We start from the raw sequence: 18,043 nt of genomic DNA on the forward strand, positions 1-18,043 counted from the left end.
TCAGCGCGCGGGGAATAGAAGGCGGGTGTTCGCAACCGCCTAGGCCTGCGCGGGTCAACGCAGCTTGGGGGCCCGGAGCCAGCGAGCGGCGCGTGACGAAGAGCCTGAGCGACGGGTTACTTTGGCCAATGATCTGCAGCCTCTTTGGAGCTGTAGCCAGTGGCGAGTGTGGGGGGCGGGAGGCAGCAGGTTAGGCAGTGAGAAGTTAGTGGCGCTACTGGGACGGGGGGAAGGAGACGCTTCTTCCTTCTGCTGCTTCTCTCGTTCTCGGGATCGGCGGCGGCGGCGGCGGCGGCCGCGAGTGACTTTGCAGTGAATCCGGCTCCGCGTGCGAAGCATGCTGACCGACGGCGGAGGCGGCGGCACCTCCTTTGAGGAGGACTTGGACTCTGTGGCTCCGCGATCCGCCCCAGCCGGGGCCTCGGAGCCGCCTCCGCCGGGAGGGGTCGGGCTGGGGATCCGCACCGTGAGACTCTTTGGGGAGGCTGGGCCTGCCCCGGGAGTCGGTGGCGGCGGCAGTGGTGCGGCCGTAGGGGACGCGGCGCTGGATTTCAAGTTGGCGGCTGCTGTGCTGAGGACCGGGGGTGGAGGTGGTGCCTCTGGCAGCGACGAGGACGAAGTGTCGGAGGTACGGTTCCAGGACCCCCCACTTCCCCCACAACGTGGGGCATGGGAGCTCTCGGGCTGGTACAGGGCTGAGGCCACCCTCCCGCTGCCCGGGCGGAGTCCCCTGACAGCGATCGGCTCCAGGGCGGCAGGGGCAGCGGTGCGGGCCTAGTGCTCCCTCAGCTTACTCTTCAGCCCGTGGTTCGAGCCGGACCGGTTCCCGTCACATCTGTAGACCCACAATGGGGAGCCCTGTGGTCTCTGAGCTTCGCGCGGGAACGAGGACTCGCCAGGCCAGGCTTACCTCCCGCCTACCCCGCTTTGGAGTTGGGGGGGTGGGGGGGCGGGGTCTTGCCAGAGTCTCTGCCCTTGGTACTGAGAGCGAGACAGAGAGACTGAGACAGAGACAGGGCGGCAGAGCTAGCTAGCTCAGAGCATTTCTCCTATATGCCTCTCCCTAAAGTTGAGGGATTGGACATTTATTTGCCTTCTGCTTTACCTGTGTATTGAAGTCGGGTTATTGATTCCCTTATTTAGTTTGAGACAGGTGAGGGTTAAGGAGCTTCCTGACTTTACCCTGAAAAATCACGTGAGTCTCAACACCTGGGACCTTTTGTGAAATTAGGAAAAGGAAGTTCCCGTACAACTGCAGAGTAGCAGGGTGGCTGAACTCGAGATTTTTAGGCTTGGAGAAAGTGAGGCATCCTATGGGCATCTTTTGAAGTGAGGGAAATTAGTAATCAGGTCCTTCTTTTAACTCTTACGTGTGTTCCGGGCCTTTTTAGGTCTGAGCAACCTAGGATGATAGGCATCAATTTTTGGGCTCTAGGGAAAAAGGAGATATTTTATATGTGTACTTTTCCCCTTGATCATGGCTTGGCTGTAGTATTGTACCGTGGTGACTATTGTTCTAAGTGCTCAGAGTACTCTATTTGGGTTCTAAGATGCCTAGTTCATCCCTTATGACCAATTATTTTAACCTCTGATCTTGGTGCTAAAGTACAGGGATTTCTCTGTGTGCCAGTATTGTGGCTGTTGTATTGGAGAGGACTAGGAGAAACTGTATTTGTGGGTTGCCGAATACAGTTAGTTCACTATTTTACATTCTAGATCTAAACAGGGATTCCTTTAGATTTAAAACCTTCATACATTCTGGCCCCAACATTTTGCTTTGGAAGAAACACTGTGTGGGTTGTAAGGGTGTTAGTCCCTTGAATGTCTGTATCTTTGATGAAACTTGGTGAGAGATGAGCCTAGAACACATATACTTTTTATCTATAAAATAAAGTGGGAACATCTTTAGACTTATTTTTCTTTGAAACTTTAAAAGAGACTGAAAACGTTTGCTTTGGTCTAAGAGTGATAGAAAGATGATGTCCTTGATTTTCTGGACTATTTTTAATTATCACAGGTGAGATAAACGATCACTCATTAGCTTTTACACAATAAGTGGTATTCTTACATTTCAGAGATAGAGTGCTAGTGAGCCTCCGAAGTCGTAAACCTCTAACTCTTCGGGCTCATGTGTTATATCTGGGAAATGAGCTTTTGAAGTAATCATTTCTACCATTTTTGTGAGGCTTGTGCGCGTGCGCGCGCGCGCACACACACACACACACACACACACAGAATTTCACTTGGAGTCTGCATACCATGTGGTTAAAGCTATGAGCAGAATCCACACCTTTTGTCTTCATGTGTGTGTGTGTGTGTGTGTGTGTGTACACTGAATTTCAATGTTTAGCACAAACAGAGATCAGCACCAATTGTTTCAGAAAGAATTCCATTATTCATTCATTTTGAATGAGCTATATTTATGGTATTGCTTCATGCAACCTTATCCCCACAGATTTCCTGAGGTGAAATTGTTATTTTTTAAAAATATGTTTTTTATTGATTTCAGAAAGAGGAAGGGAGAGGGAGAGAGAGATAGAAACATCAATGATGAGAGAGAATCATTGATCGGCTGCACTCCCTTCACTGGGGATTGAGTCTACAACCCCGGGCATGTGCTGTGACCGGGAATCGAACTGTCCTGGTAGGTTGCTGCTCAACCACTGAGCCACACTGGCTGGGTACCTTTTGTCTTGTTTTGATGTTTATTATAGAAATTATTTATTTACAATTCTTATACCCACTTAGGCTAATGGTAGAAGAACCCCTCACTTAGTCTCCTGTTTACTTCAGTTTTCTGTGCTTAAAAAGGATTTAGGTATTAAGTATATATATAGACCTCATTTTTGAGTGGAGATTTCTAGGATACCCAGAGACTGGTCTCAGATGATGCCCAGTGTGTATATAGATTATTTCTTAATCTATGGAGAAAGGAAATTTTGTTATGTCCTGTTTCTCCTATATCACATAAAGAAAAAAATTCCAGGAGTATCTAGTATCTGCTGTATAGTACATGTGGGAAGGTATAGTCTATGCCTTTGTGAGTGAAATTTGCCCAAGCAAATTTCTTGCCTTTTTTCTGCCTGACAAGATGAGCTGTCTTCTCCCATATTATTGCCTTTGAATTTCCAGTGTGAAGACCATAAATAATGATCTCCAAGAAGCACTCACTGAACTGGCATTTGATGAATAATACCAAAATCTTTATTTTCATCTTTCATAGATGTTTTATTTATTTATATTTTTATTTGATTTTCAGAGAGGAAGGGAGAGGGAGAAAGAGAAACATCAGTGTGCCCTAATCAGGAATCAAACTGGCGACCCTTTCAATGCACAGGACGATGCTCAACCAATTGAGTCACTCCAAACAGGGCAATACTATATTATTTTTGAAATTTTTATTTATTGTCCAGGAAAGTGAATTTCTAAAAAACCTTTATGGGGACTTCGTTCAAGGTAGAAGGGCTTTATTCCACAAATTATCATCAGAAGTGAGAAATAGGAAATAGAATTTTGTATTCTAGAGAGCAAATATTTGAAATATTGGGGATGTTTATTAAAGGAAAAGTTGCATGTTATTAACTGTAATGACTTGTTATAGCATGAGTATCAACCTTGCACAAGTTTCATTCTGTAAAGCCTAAAGACTTTACATATAAAATGATGTGTTAATGAGTATGGTTACTTGAATGGTGGGTCAAAACACTAGATTGGTATGGGTGGAGGAAAACCTATTGTGAAACTTGAAGTATACAGGTGTGTTTTGGGGTGTTTTTTTGGTGGTTATTTAGTACATTTTGATAAATGATTACATTCATATAGTTCATAAGTCAAAGTAAAATAACGACAAATACAGTTAAAAGTCTTGATCTTACCCCTGCTCCCAAGTATCCTGCCCGTTACACATTTTTAAAAAATATATATATTTTATTGATATTTTACAGAGAGGAAGGGAGAGAGAGAGTTAGAAACATCGATGAGAGAGAAACATCAATCAGCTGCCTCCTGCACACCCCCCACTGGTGATGTGCCCGCAACCAAGGTACATGCTCTTGACCGGAATTGAACCTGGGACCCTTGAGTCCGCAGACCGATGCTCTATCCACTGAGCCAAACCGGCTAGGGCCCGTTACACCTTTAATGTCTTGTGTATTCTTTCAGAATTTCTTTATGGAAATACAAGTATGTATTTTTATTTTTCCCATTGTTACACAAAAGATAACATACTATTCATATGAGATTTTTAAATGGTAAATTTGAGAAGGATTTAGATTTTTATGTAAACAAAGTGATAAAACATATTAAGAATGAAGTATTGGGGATGAGTTTAAAGACATTCCTTTCTGAGTCTATCTGGTAGTAGAGTGATGATGTACTAGATGCCCTCTAAAAATCAATTCTAGCCTTCTGATTCAGTGATGAAGATAAGATAAATAAAATATGTTGCTTTAAAGAAAGCAAAACAATTTTTAAAAGTGTAAGTCTTGAGTTGGCAAGTATAAAGAAATGAGTCTACTAATTTTTTTTGTGTGTCCAATTTTACCTTCCTACAGAATCCAAAGTCGTAAGAAATAAAATTCTTTTCTTTTTTTAACCCACTATAAGTGAACTATTTCAATATATCTGTCTTCTTGGACCTTATTTATGTACAATTTTCCTCTCCTGTTGCTTGTCTATAAAGTCATAGAATCTTGGTGATAATTCTATCTCATCTCATTTTTAGGTAACTGCTACCATTTATTGAATGCTTATTAAATGCCTGTACCGTACTAGATACTTTCGTTATTTTATTTAATCGTTTCAACATCCCTTTGAGGTAGGTATATTATCTACATTTTTATAGACAAATAAATGTAGGCTCAGAGAAGTGATGAATTAAAAAAAAAAAAAAAAGACCAAAAAAAAAAAATTTAAACTGTTACACAGCTAGTAGTGGTAAAACTAGGATTTGAATTCAGTACGGAATCCAGAAGCCATGCTATTTTGCTTCCTCAGATTAAGAAATAGGCAAAGGTTTTGGTTATAGAATGCTGTTTCTCCAATATATGTTTGCTTAGTCCCTGTTGAAGTTTTCATAGATCTAAAGTAAAATGAGAAAAACAAGGAGGCCCTGGCCAGGTAGTTCATTTGGTTGGAGTATCATCCTGATAGGCCACGTTTGCAGGTTTGATCCCCGGTCAGGGCACATACAAGACTCAACAAATGAATGCATAAATAAGTGGAACAACAAATTAGATCTCTCTAAAAAAAAAATAAATAAAAAAAATACTAAGGACAATGTAGTGAATATCTTATAAAGCTGCTTTTTCCCCACTTGTTTTTTATTTTGAGATAATTTCCTTCCTACTGTTGCAAAATGAATTTTTAACATATCTGTATTTGACAAAATATCAAATTTGGAAACTTCATGTCAGGACCCTAGGTAAAGCCTCAGAAGTTTGAGAACCAGTGAGCTAAGTGTCTTACTCAGGATCACACAGCTAATTTGTAATAGAAAAATAGGTCACATGACTCCCATTCTAGTTAATCCTACCTGCTAGCTTGTCCTGTTTACTGTTTCTCTTCTGATGCATTGTATCAATGAATTAATTAGTTGCTTAAGAAATGCCTTTCTCTAGGCATTTAATCCATATATAATCCATGTAATCCATAGCTGACCTTGTTGGAAAAGTTTTATAGTAATTAATAAAATTGGTGATGTCATGAAGATCAATATTTTAAGGAAACCAAAGGTGTATCATTGAGCATAGAACGTAATTTTGTAATTGAACTTACTTGGAAAGTTCAGGCCTTGTCATTATTCATTTTTAAAGAATTAGAAATATTAAAACCACTGATAAAGTAAGGCATATACCCAGCTTTGCACCAACATTTGCAACTTTGCCAATATGGAAACACTTGTTTTGCAATATTGTTACACTCTAATTGATTTGTAAAAATTAATGTATGCTATTCTATTGGTAGTTTCTAACAGTGTATGGTTCCTGTGAATGAAGTTCATTTCCTTATGATGACTGACTGGTTTACTTTTCTTCTGGCCAACTTTACCTAAACTAGGAAGAACGGGAAGTTGTATATAAGGCTCTTTTTTGTTTGCTAGGCTGAAGTATAACAACTGTTTTGTCAAAGAGCACATTTTGTTCTTTCTACACTTCACATACTCTAATTCTCTGGGTGTTTTTTTTTCCAACTTAATGGATGCTGTTTTCAGTATTAGAAAGGATGTTGTTGTTGTTTTTTAAAGTAGATATCCCACCCTGGTCGGTGTGGCTCAGTTGGTTGGAGCATCATTCTGTGCACCAAAAGGTTGTGGATTTAATTCCTCGTCAGGGCACATATCTACGATGTGAGTAAGATTCCCAGTTGGGGATCCTTCAGGAGGCAAGGATCAATGTATCTATCTCACATCCATGTTTTCCTCCCTCCCTCTCTGAAATCACTTTTTAAAAAAGTAGATATCCCACTGTATCCTAATGGTTGGATTCACCTGCATTAGTGTGCAATTTTGAAAAGAGAAAGGCCAATTTATCTCAATCAGGGATTAGCCCTAAGAACTAAAGAATTGAACAGGAGAAACAGTTTATTAAGTTGCCAAGGTAAGTTTGATGTGTTTAACAGTTTGTAGTGAGGACAGTTAGATTGACAGCAAGTTTTCTTTCTTTTTTTTTTAATTATGGTAAAATACACATCACATAAAAATGACCATTTTAACCATTTTTTTTAAAGTTGTGTTAAGATATATATAAGATCAAATTTACCATTTGAAAGTGTACAGTTGAATGGCATTAAGTACATGGACATTGTTGTGTAATCATCATCACCAGCCATCCCTAGAACTTTTTGGTCCCAAATGGAAACTATACCCATTAAACAGTAACATCCCAGCTTCCCTTCCCCAACCCGTAGCAACCACATTTATACTTTTTTTCTGGTGAATTTGACTAATCTAGGTATATCAAATAAGTGGAATCATACAGTATTTCTATTTTTGTGACTGGTTTATTTCACTTAGCATAATGTCTTCAAGGTTCATACTTGTAGCATGTGTCAGAATTTCATTCCCTTTAAAGGCTGAATACTATTCTATATTTATACATTTTGTCTATTTATTCATTATTGAGGAACACTTGGATTGCTTCTACCTTTTTACTGTTGTGAATATGCTACTGTGAACATGGGTGTACAAATATCTGTTTGAGTCCCTGCTTTCAGTCCTTTGGGTATATGTCTAGAAGTGGAATAGCTGGATCACGTGATATGATTTAATTTAATTTCTTGAGGAACCACCATACTGTTCTTTACAGCAGCTTTACCTTTCCACCGGCATTGCATCGCACAAGGGTTCCATTTTCTCCACATTCTAGCCAGTGCTTGTTATTTTCTGTATGTATGTATTTTGAGAGAAAAGGAAACGTCAATTTGTTGTTCCACTTATTTATGCATTAATTGGTTGATTCTTGTATGTGCCCTGACTGGGGATGGAACCCACAACCTTGGCCTATTGAGATGACACTCTAACCAACTGAGTTACCTGGCGAGGGCTGCTTTGTTTTGTTTTAAATAATAGTCATCCTAATAGGTATGAAATGTTATCTCATTGGAGTTAGGATTGGAATTTCCCTGATGATTAGTGATATTGAGCATCTTTAAAAAAAATCCTTACTCAATGATATGTTTATTGATTTGAGAGAGAGGAATGACAGAAATATCCATGGTTGTCTCCCATTTGTGTCGGACCTGAGATCGAACCCACAACCCAGGTTGTGCCCAATGGGAAACAGCTCGAAACCTTTTGGTGTATGGGACGAGGCTCCAACAACTGACCCACCCGGCTAGGGTATGTTGAGCATCTTTTCATGTGCTTATTGGCCATCGTATATCTTCTTTGGAGAAATGTCTATTCAAATTCTTTGCCCATTTTTATTTATTTTTTAAAATATATATATTTTTATTTATTACAGAGAGGAAGGGAGAAGGATAGAGAGTTAGAAACATCGATGAGAGAGAAACATCGATCAGCTGCCTCCTGCACACGCCCTTCTGGGGATGTGCCTGCAACCAAGGTACATGCCCTTGACCGGAATCGAACCTGGGACCCTTCAGTCCGCAGGCCAACGCTCTATCCACTGAGCCAAACCGGTTAGGGCTGCCCATTTTTAATTGTGGTTTTTTTAAATTGTTTAATTGTAGGAGTCCTTTATGTATTCTGGATATTAATCCCTTATCAGATATTTAATTTTTGCAGATTTTCTCCCATTCATGATTGCCTTTTCAAGTCTTGAAATTGTCCTTCCATCCTTAAGTTTTTAATTTTAATGAAGTTCAATTTATCTATTTTTTTCTTTTATTGTCTGTACTTTGGTGGTATATCTATGAAGTCACTGCCAAATCCAATATTATGAAGATTTTTTTTTTAAGTTTTCTTCTAAGAATTTTATAGTTTTAGCTCCTATTTAGGTCTTTGATCCATTTTGAGTTAATTTTTGTATATGGTGTAAGGTAAGGGTCTAACTTTATTCTTTTGCATGTGGATATCCCGTTTTTCCAGCACTAGTTGTTGGAAAGACTCTTTTCTGACAAATGGTTTTGGCATCCTTGTTGAAAATTGATTGACCATATATGAGAGGGTTCATTTCTGGGCTCTGGGATCTATTTCGTTGGTCTATATATCAGTCTTTATGCCAGTACCACACTGTTTTGATTACTATAGCTTTTGTAGTAAGTTTAAAATATAATATATATATTATTGACTTCAGAGAGGAAGGGAGAGGGAGATAGAAACATCAGTGATGAGAGAGAATCATTGACTGGCTGCCTCCTGCATGCCCCCGACTGGGGATCAAGCCCGCAACCCTGGCATGTGCCCTTCACTGGAATCTAACCAGGGACCCTTCAGTCCACAGTCCACAGTGCTCTATCCACTGAGCAAAACCAGCTAGGGCTGTAGTAAGTTTAGATATCAGGAAATGTTAGTCTTCCAACTTTGTCCCACCCACCTCCTAGATTGTTTTGGCTGTTCAGGGTCCCATGAGATTCCACATACATTTTAGGATGGGTCTTTTATTTCTGCAAAAATATGCTATTGGGCTTTTGATAGGAATTGCTTTGAATCTGTAAATTGCTATGGGTGAGAACAAGTTTTGGTACAAATCTTATGTAATTATTTCATCACAATAGATATTAGCAAATCAAAATATTGACAAAATATTAAAAAGGAGGGAGAGATTGAGCACTTACTGATGTCCTCCTTAAAGCCATTGAACCCACTTAACATGGAATACTATGCTCTGAGTAGATGTTTCTGAAATATAACCCATATTTTTTCCTGATTTGTCCTCTTATTGCGTATTTGTGATTGATTATGATGCTTCATATATTGATTAAATGCTAGGAAGAATACTTATTTTCTCTCTTGTTTTTTAAATCTTTATTGTTGGAAGTATTACATATGTCTCCCTTTTTCTCCCATGGCCCACTTATAACCCATTCCCACCTCAGGCCTTCACCCCCCCGCCCCCCCATTATCTGTGTTCATGGGTTATGTATATATGCATACAAGTTCTTTGGTTGATCTCAGAGAAATACTTTTTATCCTTTATATGATTAGAGATGAGTTGAGTTTTGGAAAAATGATCTCAATATGATATTAAACCTAGATGAATGAACCTATAGTATTTATTTAATGATACAGAATTTTAAAAGTTTTCACATAGGCATTTTATGACATCTTAGTCAAAAGGTAAAGTTTTGGCCATATCAGTTGATAACTTTGATCTACTTTAAAAGGACTTTCAGCTCTTACCAGTTTCTAATTATTTTTTCTTCTATGCTTTTACTTATTTTCTGCTAAATCTCTACATTTTATTTTTGTCTTTTAAAAATTGTACAGTTGCTAAATTTAGTAATATGAAACATTATCATTAAAGAGCAAATCCCAAAAGGGGCAGTAGTCCAATTATATTGGATACATTCTCTTTTTTTGTTACTTTTTATTTTGATATAATTTCAGACTTACTGGAAAGCTGAAAGAATAGTACAAGGCACTCCTCCCATATACTCTTTACCTAGATTCACCAATTATGTTCATTTTGTCCCATTCTCTTTCTCTCCATAAACAAAATAATAATTATTTTTGAGACCATTTGAAAGTAGGTTGCATATATCATGCTGCTTTACCTTTAAATTCTTCAGTGTACATTTAGCAAAGACATTTTCTTACATAACTATGGTATATTTATCAAAATAGGAAATTGAACAAATTTCTAAAGTATTCTTCAAGTTCAAATTCCTAAAGTTTTAAAAATTGAAATATAATTCACACATAGAATTTAAATTTACTCTTTAAGGTGTAAATTCAGTGGTTTAAACATTTTTATCATCCCCAAATAAAACCTTGTACACATTAGCAGTCATTTCCCATTCCCTACTCCCTGCAGCCACTGGTAATCATCTACCTACTTTCTCCCTGGATTTGCCTTGTCTGGGCATTTTATATAAATAGAATCATACAATATGTAGTTTTGTGCCTTCTTTCACGTAGCATATTATTTTCAAGGTTTCTACATGTATCATTGAAATAATATTCTATTTTGTGGATATACCACTTTTTGTTGATTGATTGTTGTTTGATGACATTTAGGTTATTTACACTTATTGGCTATTATAAATAATGATGCTATGGATATTTGTGTACAAGTTTTGCATGAACATATCTTTTCAGTTCTCTTGTGTATATACCTAGGAGTGGAATTGTTTGGTTATATGATAACTCTATGTTTAACTTTCTGAGAAACTATCAAGGTATTTTCTACAGTAGTTGCAACATTTTACATTCCACCAACAATGTATGAGTGTTCCAATTTCTCCACATCCTTGCTAACGTACGTTTGTTTGTTTTAGCTATCCTGGGGGGTATGGAGTGGTATTTTTAAATATGTTTTTAATTGACTTCAGAGAGGGAGATAGAAACATCAATGATGAGAGAGAAGCATTGATTGGCTTCCCCCTGCATGCCCCCTACTGGGGATTGAGCCCGCAACCTAGGCATGGTGCCCTTGACTGGAATTGAACCCAGGACCCTTCAGTCCGCAGGCAGATGCTCTGTCCACTGAGCCAAACCAGCTAGGGCTTGGAGTGGTATTTCATTGTGGTTTTGATTTGCATTTCCTCCGTGACTAATTAAGTTGATCATATTTTCATGTACTTGTTGGCCATTTGTATATCTTTGGAGAAATGTCTGTTCAAATATTTCCCCCATGTCTTGATTGGGTTATTTGTCTTTTTATTGGTGAACTAATAGCCCGTTTGCACGAAGATTCGTGCAATAGACCTTCATTCACCTGGCTGCCTGCACCAGTTTTCTGCTGGCACCGGGGACCCAGGCCTTGGCTATGGCCACCACCTTCTGCCTTCTTTCAGGGTCGGGCTTGGCCCGGGCTGCGGCCTTGGCTCTGCTGCACCCCAGCCTCCCTGCTATGGATCGTAGGAGCCGACCCCCGTGGTTGCCTGCGATCCAAGCAGGCTCCCCGCTGGTGCCCAAGGCCGGGGAAAGCCTCCACCCCAGGCTTTCCCAGCCTTGGGCTCAGCCGCACCCAACGTCCCTGCTACGGATCCTAGGAGCCGACCCCCTGGTCGTTGCCTGCGATCCGTGCAGGCTCCCCACTGGTGCCCAAGGCCAGGATAGCCTCCACCCGAGGCTTTCCAGGCCTTGGGCTCCGCCACACCCCAACGTTCCTGCAACAGTTTCCTGGTGGGCATGGTTGGTGGGCGTGGTTGGTTGGTGGGCGTGGCTTGGGCGTAGCGAAGGTGCGGTCAATTTGCATATTTGTCTATTATAAGGTAGGATTGTGTTTTGGGGTGTGTTTTTTTTTTAGAAAAAAATTGTTTATTTGGGGTACTAGACCCTTATATTGTATAATTTGCAAATATTTTCTCCCATTCTGTGGATTGTCTTCCTTCCTTCCTTCCTTCCTTCCTTCCTTCCTTCCTTCCTTCCTTCTTTCCTTTCTTCCTTCCTCCCTCCCTCCCTCTTTTCCTCCCCCCTCCCCTCTTTCTTACTTTCTTTCCTCAACCAAGGATATTTTTCCATTGATTTTCAGAGAGAGTGGAAGAGAGAGGGAAAGGCAAAGAGAAATATTGATGTGAGAGAAACACATCGATTGGTTGCCTCCTATAGGAGCCGCAAAGAGTGCCTGGGCCAGGGAGGAGCCTGCAACCGAGGTGTGTGCCCTGGACTGGAATTGAACCTGGGATTTGGTCCGCAGTCTGACACTCTATCCACTGAGCCAAACTGGCTAGGACTCTTCACTTTCTTGATTATGTCATTAACATTTGGTGAAGCCCAATTTTTATATGTACTAATATTTATTTTTTCTTTTGTTGCTTGTGCTTTGGTGTCATGTCTAAGAAACTAATGCGAAATTCAAAGTGGAAGATTTATGTCTGTTTTCTTCTAAGAGTGTTATAGTTTTAGCTTTTACACCTAGGTCTTTGGTCCATTTCAAGTTAATTTTTATATAAGGTGTGAGGTAGAGGTTCAACTTTATTCTTTTGAATGTGGGTATTCAGTTTTCCTCAACATCATTTTTTGAAAAGACTCTTCATTGCATTGTCTTGGCACTCTTGTCAAAAACCAATTGACAGCCCTAGCCTGTTTGGATGAGTGGATAAAGCATCGGCCTGTGGACTGAAGGGTCCCAGGTTCAATTCCGGTCAAGGGCACATGCCCAGGTTGCGGGCTCAATCCCCAGTAGTGGGCGTGCAGAAGGCAGCCTATCAATGATTCTCTCTCATCATTGATGTTTCTATCTCTCTCCCTTTCCCTTCCTCTCTGAAATCAATAATATATATATATATATATATATATATATACCAATTTACTATAAATGTGAGGGTTTTTTTCTATTCTATTGATTTACATGTTATCTTATTCCAGTTTTATATTGTCTTGTTACTATAGCTTTTTTCAGTAAGTTTTGAAATTGGGAAGTGTAAGTCCTCCAACTTTGTTCTTTTTCAAGATTGTTTTGGCTATTATGGGTTATTGGCTTGTGCTTGTTCTCTTGATTTGGTCTTCAAGAGAGATTCAATGGCGAATATTTAATATGCTGCAGAATTTGTGGTCACATACAAAAGACCTTCTCCCCACCCCTAATAATATTCCAGCTCTTCAAGTTTCTGCTCCTTTTGTATATGCTGAAAGTATATGTGTGTGAGGGGGGAACTCATGTGATTTAAATCTGTGTTTGTCATGCTACCAGAAGAGCAAGTTGTCATAGTATTAGTGTTTATTTTCTTGCATCTTCTCCCTGACAAAGCCTGGAAAAATGCTTGAGAGGAGATAAAGATGAAGTGAGAGGAGATGGTTGGTTTGGATAGTTGTAGTCTGAGTGCATCTATTGTGGACTACAGTCTGCAAGAAGAATATGGACAGAATTTCTTTTTCCAGGATAACAAACAAATGGATAAAGTGGAATAACATATAAAACATAGCAGTTAGAGTTTTTGCATCTGGTATCATCTAACAACTGCGTAAGAGGAGTGAATTCAATATTTAAGTAGCATACAATTTGCTTGACACCCAAGCCAGTATTATCACCTTTGTGATTAAACTGCAAAAACAAGTATTGGATGTCATTGCTCAAATGGTTCTAATTATGTTAAATTACTAGTTATTTTAATTCTATGAACAGTAAGAGTCTGTACTATATTTTAGTATCCATTTTACTTACGACTTGACTGACAAGTTAACAAAGAAAAGTTTATTTTCTTTTAATTTGAAGAGACCATTATTTAAGACGAGAGGCCTGGTGCATGAAATTCGTATGTGTGTGGGGGGTCCCTCAGCCTGGCCTGCACCCTCTCGCAGTCCGGGACCCTTTGAGGGATGTCTGCCTGCTGGCTTAGGCCCGTTCCCCCTGAGGATCGGGCCTAAGCCAGCAGCCAGACATGCCTCTTGCAGTCTGGGGCTCTCACAGTCCTGGACCCCTTACTTCTTACCGCCTGCCTGCACCGGAGGTGGGAGAGGCTCCCACCACCGCCACAGCGCTCGCTAGCCATGAGCCCGGCTTGTGGCTGAGTGGCGTTCCCCCTGTGGGAACACACTGACCACCAGGGGGCAGCTCCTGCATTGAGTGTCTGCCCCCTGGTGGTCAGTGCGCATCATAGCGACCGGTCATTCTGCTGTTTAGTCAATTTGCATATTAGGGTTTTATTATATAGGATTACTTAAATCAGGTACATGAATTTGACCTATAACCCACCACTCTAACAAAATTTAGAATAATATAATAACACAATATCAAAGGTACTTACTGTTGTGTATGTTCTCCTTGTTGCTAATCTGTTACAATTATTACTCATTATAGAAGAAAATTAGAGTCTAGTTTTGGGTAGGCCTTTTTTTTTTTTTTAATATATTTCTTTATTGATTTCAGAGAGGAAGGGAGAGGGAGAGAGAGATAGAAACATCAATGATGAGAGAGAATCATTGACCAGCTGCCCCCTGCACATCCCCTACTGGGGATTGAGACTGCAACCCAGTCATGTGCCCTTGGCTGGAATCGAACCCGGGACCCTTCAGTCCACAGGCTGATGCTCTATCCACTGAGCCAAACCAGCTAGGGCTAGGCCTTCTTCTTAATGAACTCATGTCTTGCATAATAAAATTATGTCTTTCAGAGATTAGAGTCCTTGGCAGTCTGTTTGAAAATTCTGATTAGTATTATAGAGTGGATTTATTTATTCCACAATAATTTATCTGAAGCCGACTGTTTGTTAAGCTTTGTGGTAGGCTTTGGAATTATAAAGATGGAAAAATGTGGTCCCTGATTATTAAAGACATCAGTCTTTTCAGGAACTAAACATTTCAGGGAATGTGAAAACAAGGTCATTTTTAAAATTCAAATTATATTTGCCTTTGTAAACTCCTTTCAGATATTAACAAATTATATTTCAGTGTTTGTTCTAGACATTGTGCACTTTAATTTCATCACCTCATATAATTTTCTCATGGTCTTGTGACAGTCCAAGATTCTAAACTAATGTATGAATCATTGCTCTGTGTTGGTTGGATGATTGCTGTAAAGTTTGATGTTTGGATGTCTTCAGTAGTTTGATGGGGTTCAAGCAGAAGATTTAAAGGGGCAGTGATTTTTTACATGAAAGGCTACAAAGCCTATCGGCATAAGATTGTCTTGTTCATGTTTGAGCAAAACCACAACTGCTTCATTATGCTCCGTAAACTCTCCAAGCATGTCCTAAGTCAGGACCTTTGGCATTTGCAGTTTACTCTCAGCAGTCTTCTCTTAGATATCAATATTTCTTCCCTGTCTCATTTCTTTTAGCAATCAGTTAAGAGGCCTTCCAACTGCCTACTGTATATATGTTCCATAAACATCTCAGGTTCACCAGTTCTGAAACTGAGCTCATCCTTTCCCCCTCCACCCGCATCCTTTTCACCCCCGACCTTTGTAAATTGTATTGCCCCAAAGCTAGTCACTGTCCTCAGAAACCTTAGAGCTCACATCTGTTTTGTCTCACCAAACACATCTAAGCAGGCACTAAGTTCTGTAGGTTTGGCCTAGCTGGCGTGGCACAATGGTTGAGGGTCTACCTATGAACTGGGGGAGGTCATGGTTTGATTCCCAGTCAGGGCACATGCCCAGGTTGTGGGCTCGATCCCCAGTAGGGGGAGTGCAGGAGGCAGCTGATCGATGACTCTCTCTCTCTTTTTTTTAAATTTAATAAATCTTTATTGTTCAGATTATTACAATTGTTTTTCCTCCCCCCACCCCCCGTAACTCCCCTCCACCCAGTTCTCACCCCACCCTCTGCTCTTACCTCCCCGCCACTGTCCTCATCCATAGGTGTACGATTTTTGTCCAGTCTCTTCCTGTATCCCCCACACCCCTTTCCCCCTGAGAATTATCAATCCACTCCCATTCTATGCCCCTGGTTCTATTATATTCACCAGTTTATTCTGTTCCTCAGATTTTTAATTCACTTGATTTTTAGATTCACTTGTTGATAGATATGTATTTGTTGTTCATAATTTTTACCTTTACTTTTTTCTTCTTCTTCTTCTTAAAGAATACCTTTCAGCATTTCATATAATACTGGTTTGGTGGTGATGAACTCCTTTAGCTTTTTCTTATCTGTGAAGCTCTTTATCTGACCTTCCATTCTGAATGATAACTTTGCTGGATAGAGTAATCTTGGTTGTAGGTTCTTGCTATTCATCACCTTGAATATTTCTTGCCACTCCCATCTGGCCTGCATAGTTTCTGTTGAGAAATCAGCTGACATTCGTATGGGTGCTCCCTTGTAGGTAATTAACTGTTTTTCTCTTGCTGCTTTTAATATTCTCTCTTTGTCTTTTGCCCTTGGCATTTTAATTATGATGTGTCTTGGTGTGGTCCTCTTTGGATTCCTTTTGTTTGGGGTTCTGTGCGCTTCCTGGACTTGTAAGTCTATTTCTTTCACCAGATGGGGGAAGTTTTCTGTCATTATTTCTTCAAATAGGTTTTCAGTATCTTGCTGTCTCTCTTCTTCTGGCACCCCTATAATTCTGATGTTGGTATGCTTGAAGTTATCCCAGAGGCTTCTTACGCTATCTTCAAATTTTTGGATTCTTTTTTCTTTTTGCTTTCCTGGTTGAGTGTTTTTTGCTTCTTTGTATTTCAGATATTTGACTTGATTCTTGCGTTCCTCTAGTCTGCTGTTGGATCTCTGTATAATATTTTTTATTTCAGTCAGTGTATGTTTTATTTCTAGTTGGTCCTTTTTCATATCCTTGAGGGTCTCGTTAAATTTATCGGCCTTTTCTAGGAAATTCTTGAAAAACCTTATAACCGTGGTTTTGAACTCTATATCCAGTGTTTGTTTTCCTCCATTTCTTTTGTTTGTGATCTGTTTGTCTCCACATTTTTGCTGCTTCCCTGAGTTGGTAGGGTGGCTTTGTGTGCTAGGTGTCCTATATGGCCCAGTGGATTGGCCTCCCAGTTACCTGAGGTGGACACTCTTGGTCCACCCCTTTGTGGACTGTGTGTACAGCCTTGTTGTAGTTAAGTCTAGATTGTTGTTGGTGTCACTGAGAGGAATTGACCTCCAGGCCAATTGGCTGTGAGGACCTGCTGTGTCTATAATGGAAGAAATGCTGCGCTGGAGACATGCTTATGGGGCAGGACTTGCTTCAGTGGGGCTTTGGTGCTCACTGAGTCTGCCTCTTGAATGTGTCACTTATGGATGTGAGTAGTTGAAATCTGGTGTCGTCTCACACTGACCACTAGATACACTCGTTTCTGGATCTCCAATGGGGTGCAGGTCAGCTACTGTCTGAGGCCACCCAGCAGGAGCTACAGCAAGAACTACAGTTTTCTCCTCTTTGCTTGGGGTTTGGAGGTTTTGGAGCTGTCTGACCAGAGCTGCAGTTTGTTAGGTTAAGCTGTGATAGGGCAGGCCATTTATATGCAAAAGCCGCTGCGTGGAGCTTGGGTGGGTTTGTAGATTGTGCGGGGCGAGGTCTCAGGGAGTCACTAGGCTAGGGCATGGCAAACAGTGCTGGCTGCCAGTCAGCCATCTCTGCGTTTCCAAGTCCCCGCGCCCTGCGCCCCAGCACAGTAAACAATGATTGCTGGGCACACCTCTGCAAGAAAGTCACCCTCACTTTCCGACCCGATGACAGACAGTCCAGCTTCTCCCCGTAGGAGTTTGGGTCCCCAGCGTCTCCCCAGAAACTGGAGTTCAGAGTAATCAGGAGCTTGTCTCCCTTTGGGTTGAAAAAAGCAGTGCACCCAGACACCCACCGCCAGCCCGATTCGCGTGCCTCTGTACCTCAGCTTTTCAGCACTTGTGCACATCTCAATGCTCTTTTCTCTTTCCTTCTAGTTGTAGAACTTCCACTCAGCCAGCTTTCCCGTGGTTCTGGGTGATAGACGTTTTGTCTTTTAGTTGTAGTTTTGAAATTGTTGTGCGAGGCAGCAGTTTAGGTGTTTACCTATGCCGCCATCTTGGTTTCTCTCGATGATTCTCTCTTATCATTGAG

At 40.6% G+C, this 18,043-nt stretch overlaps 1 protein-coding gene across 12 annotated transcripts in view; it reads left to right on the forward strand.

Moving 5' to 3' along the window:
* Positions 1-182: 182 nt before the first annotated feature.
* ANKHD1 (ankyrin repeat and KH domain containing 1) overlaps positions 183-18,043 on the forward strand; it is a 128,067-nt gene continuing 110,206 nt past the window's right edge. For 7 of the 12 annotated variants that reach the window (XM_054717942.1, XM_054717938.1, XM_054717940.1 and 4 more), the window contains exon 1: positions 190-628. In XM_054717942.1, coding sequence (XP_054573917.1) covers positions 338-628 — 291 coding nt within the window. In that variant the 5' untranslated portion in view covers positions 190-337. Of the gene's footprint in view, positions 629-18,043 lie in introns of all 12 variants that reach the window. The other 5 variants (XM_054717934.1, XM_054717937.1, XM_054717935.1 and 2 more) reach the window with 2 other exon arrangements.

Source organism: Eptesicus fuscus, chromosome 6 (assembly GCF_027574615.1).
Source record: "Eptesicus fuscus isolate TK198812 chromosome 6, DD_ASM_mEF_20220401, whole genome shotgun sequence".
Classification (NCBI taxonomy): domain Eukaryota; kingdom Metazoa; phylum Chordata; class Mammalia; order Chiroptera; family Vespertilionidae; genus Eptesicus; species Eptesicus fuscus.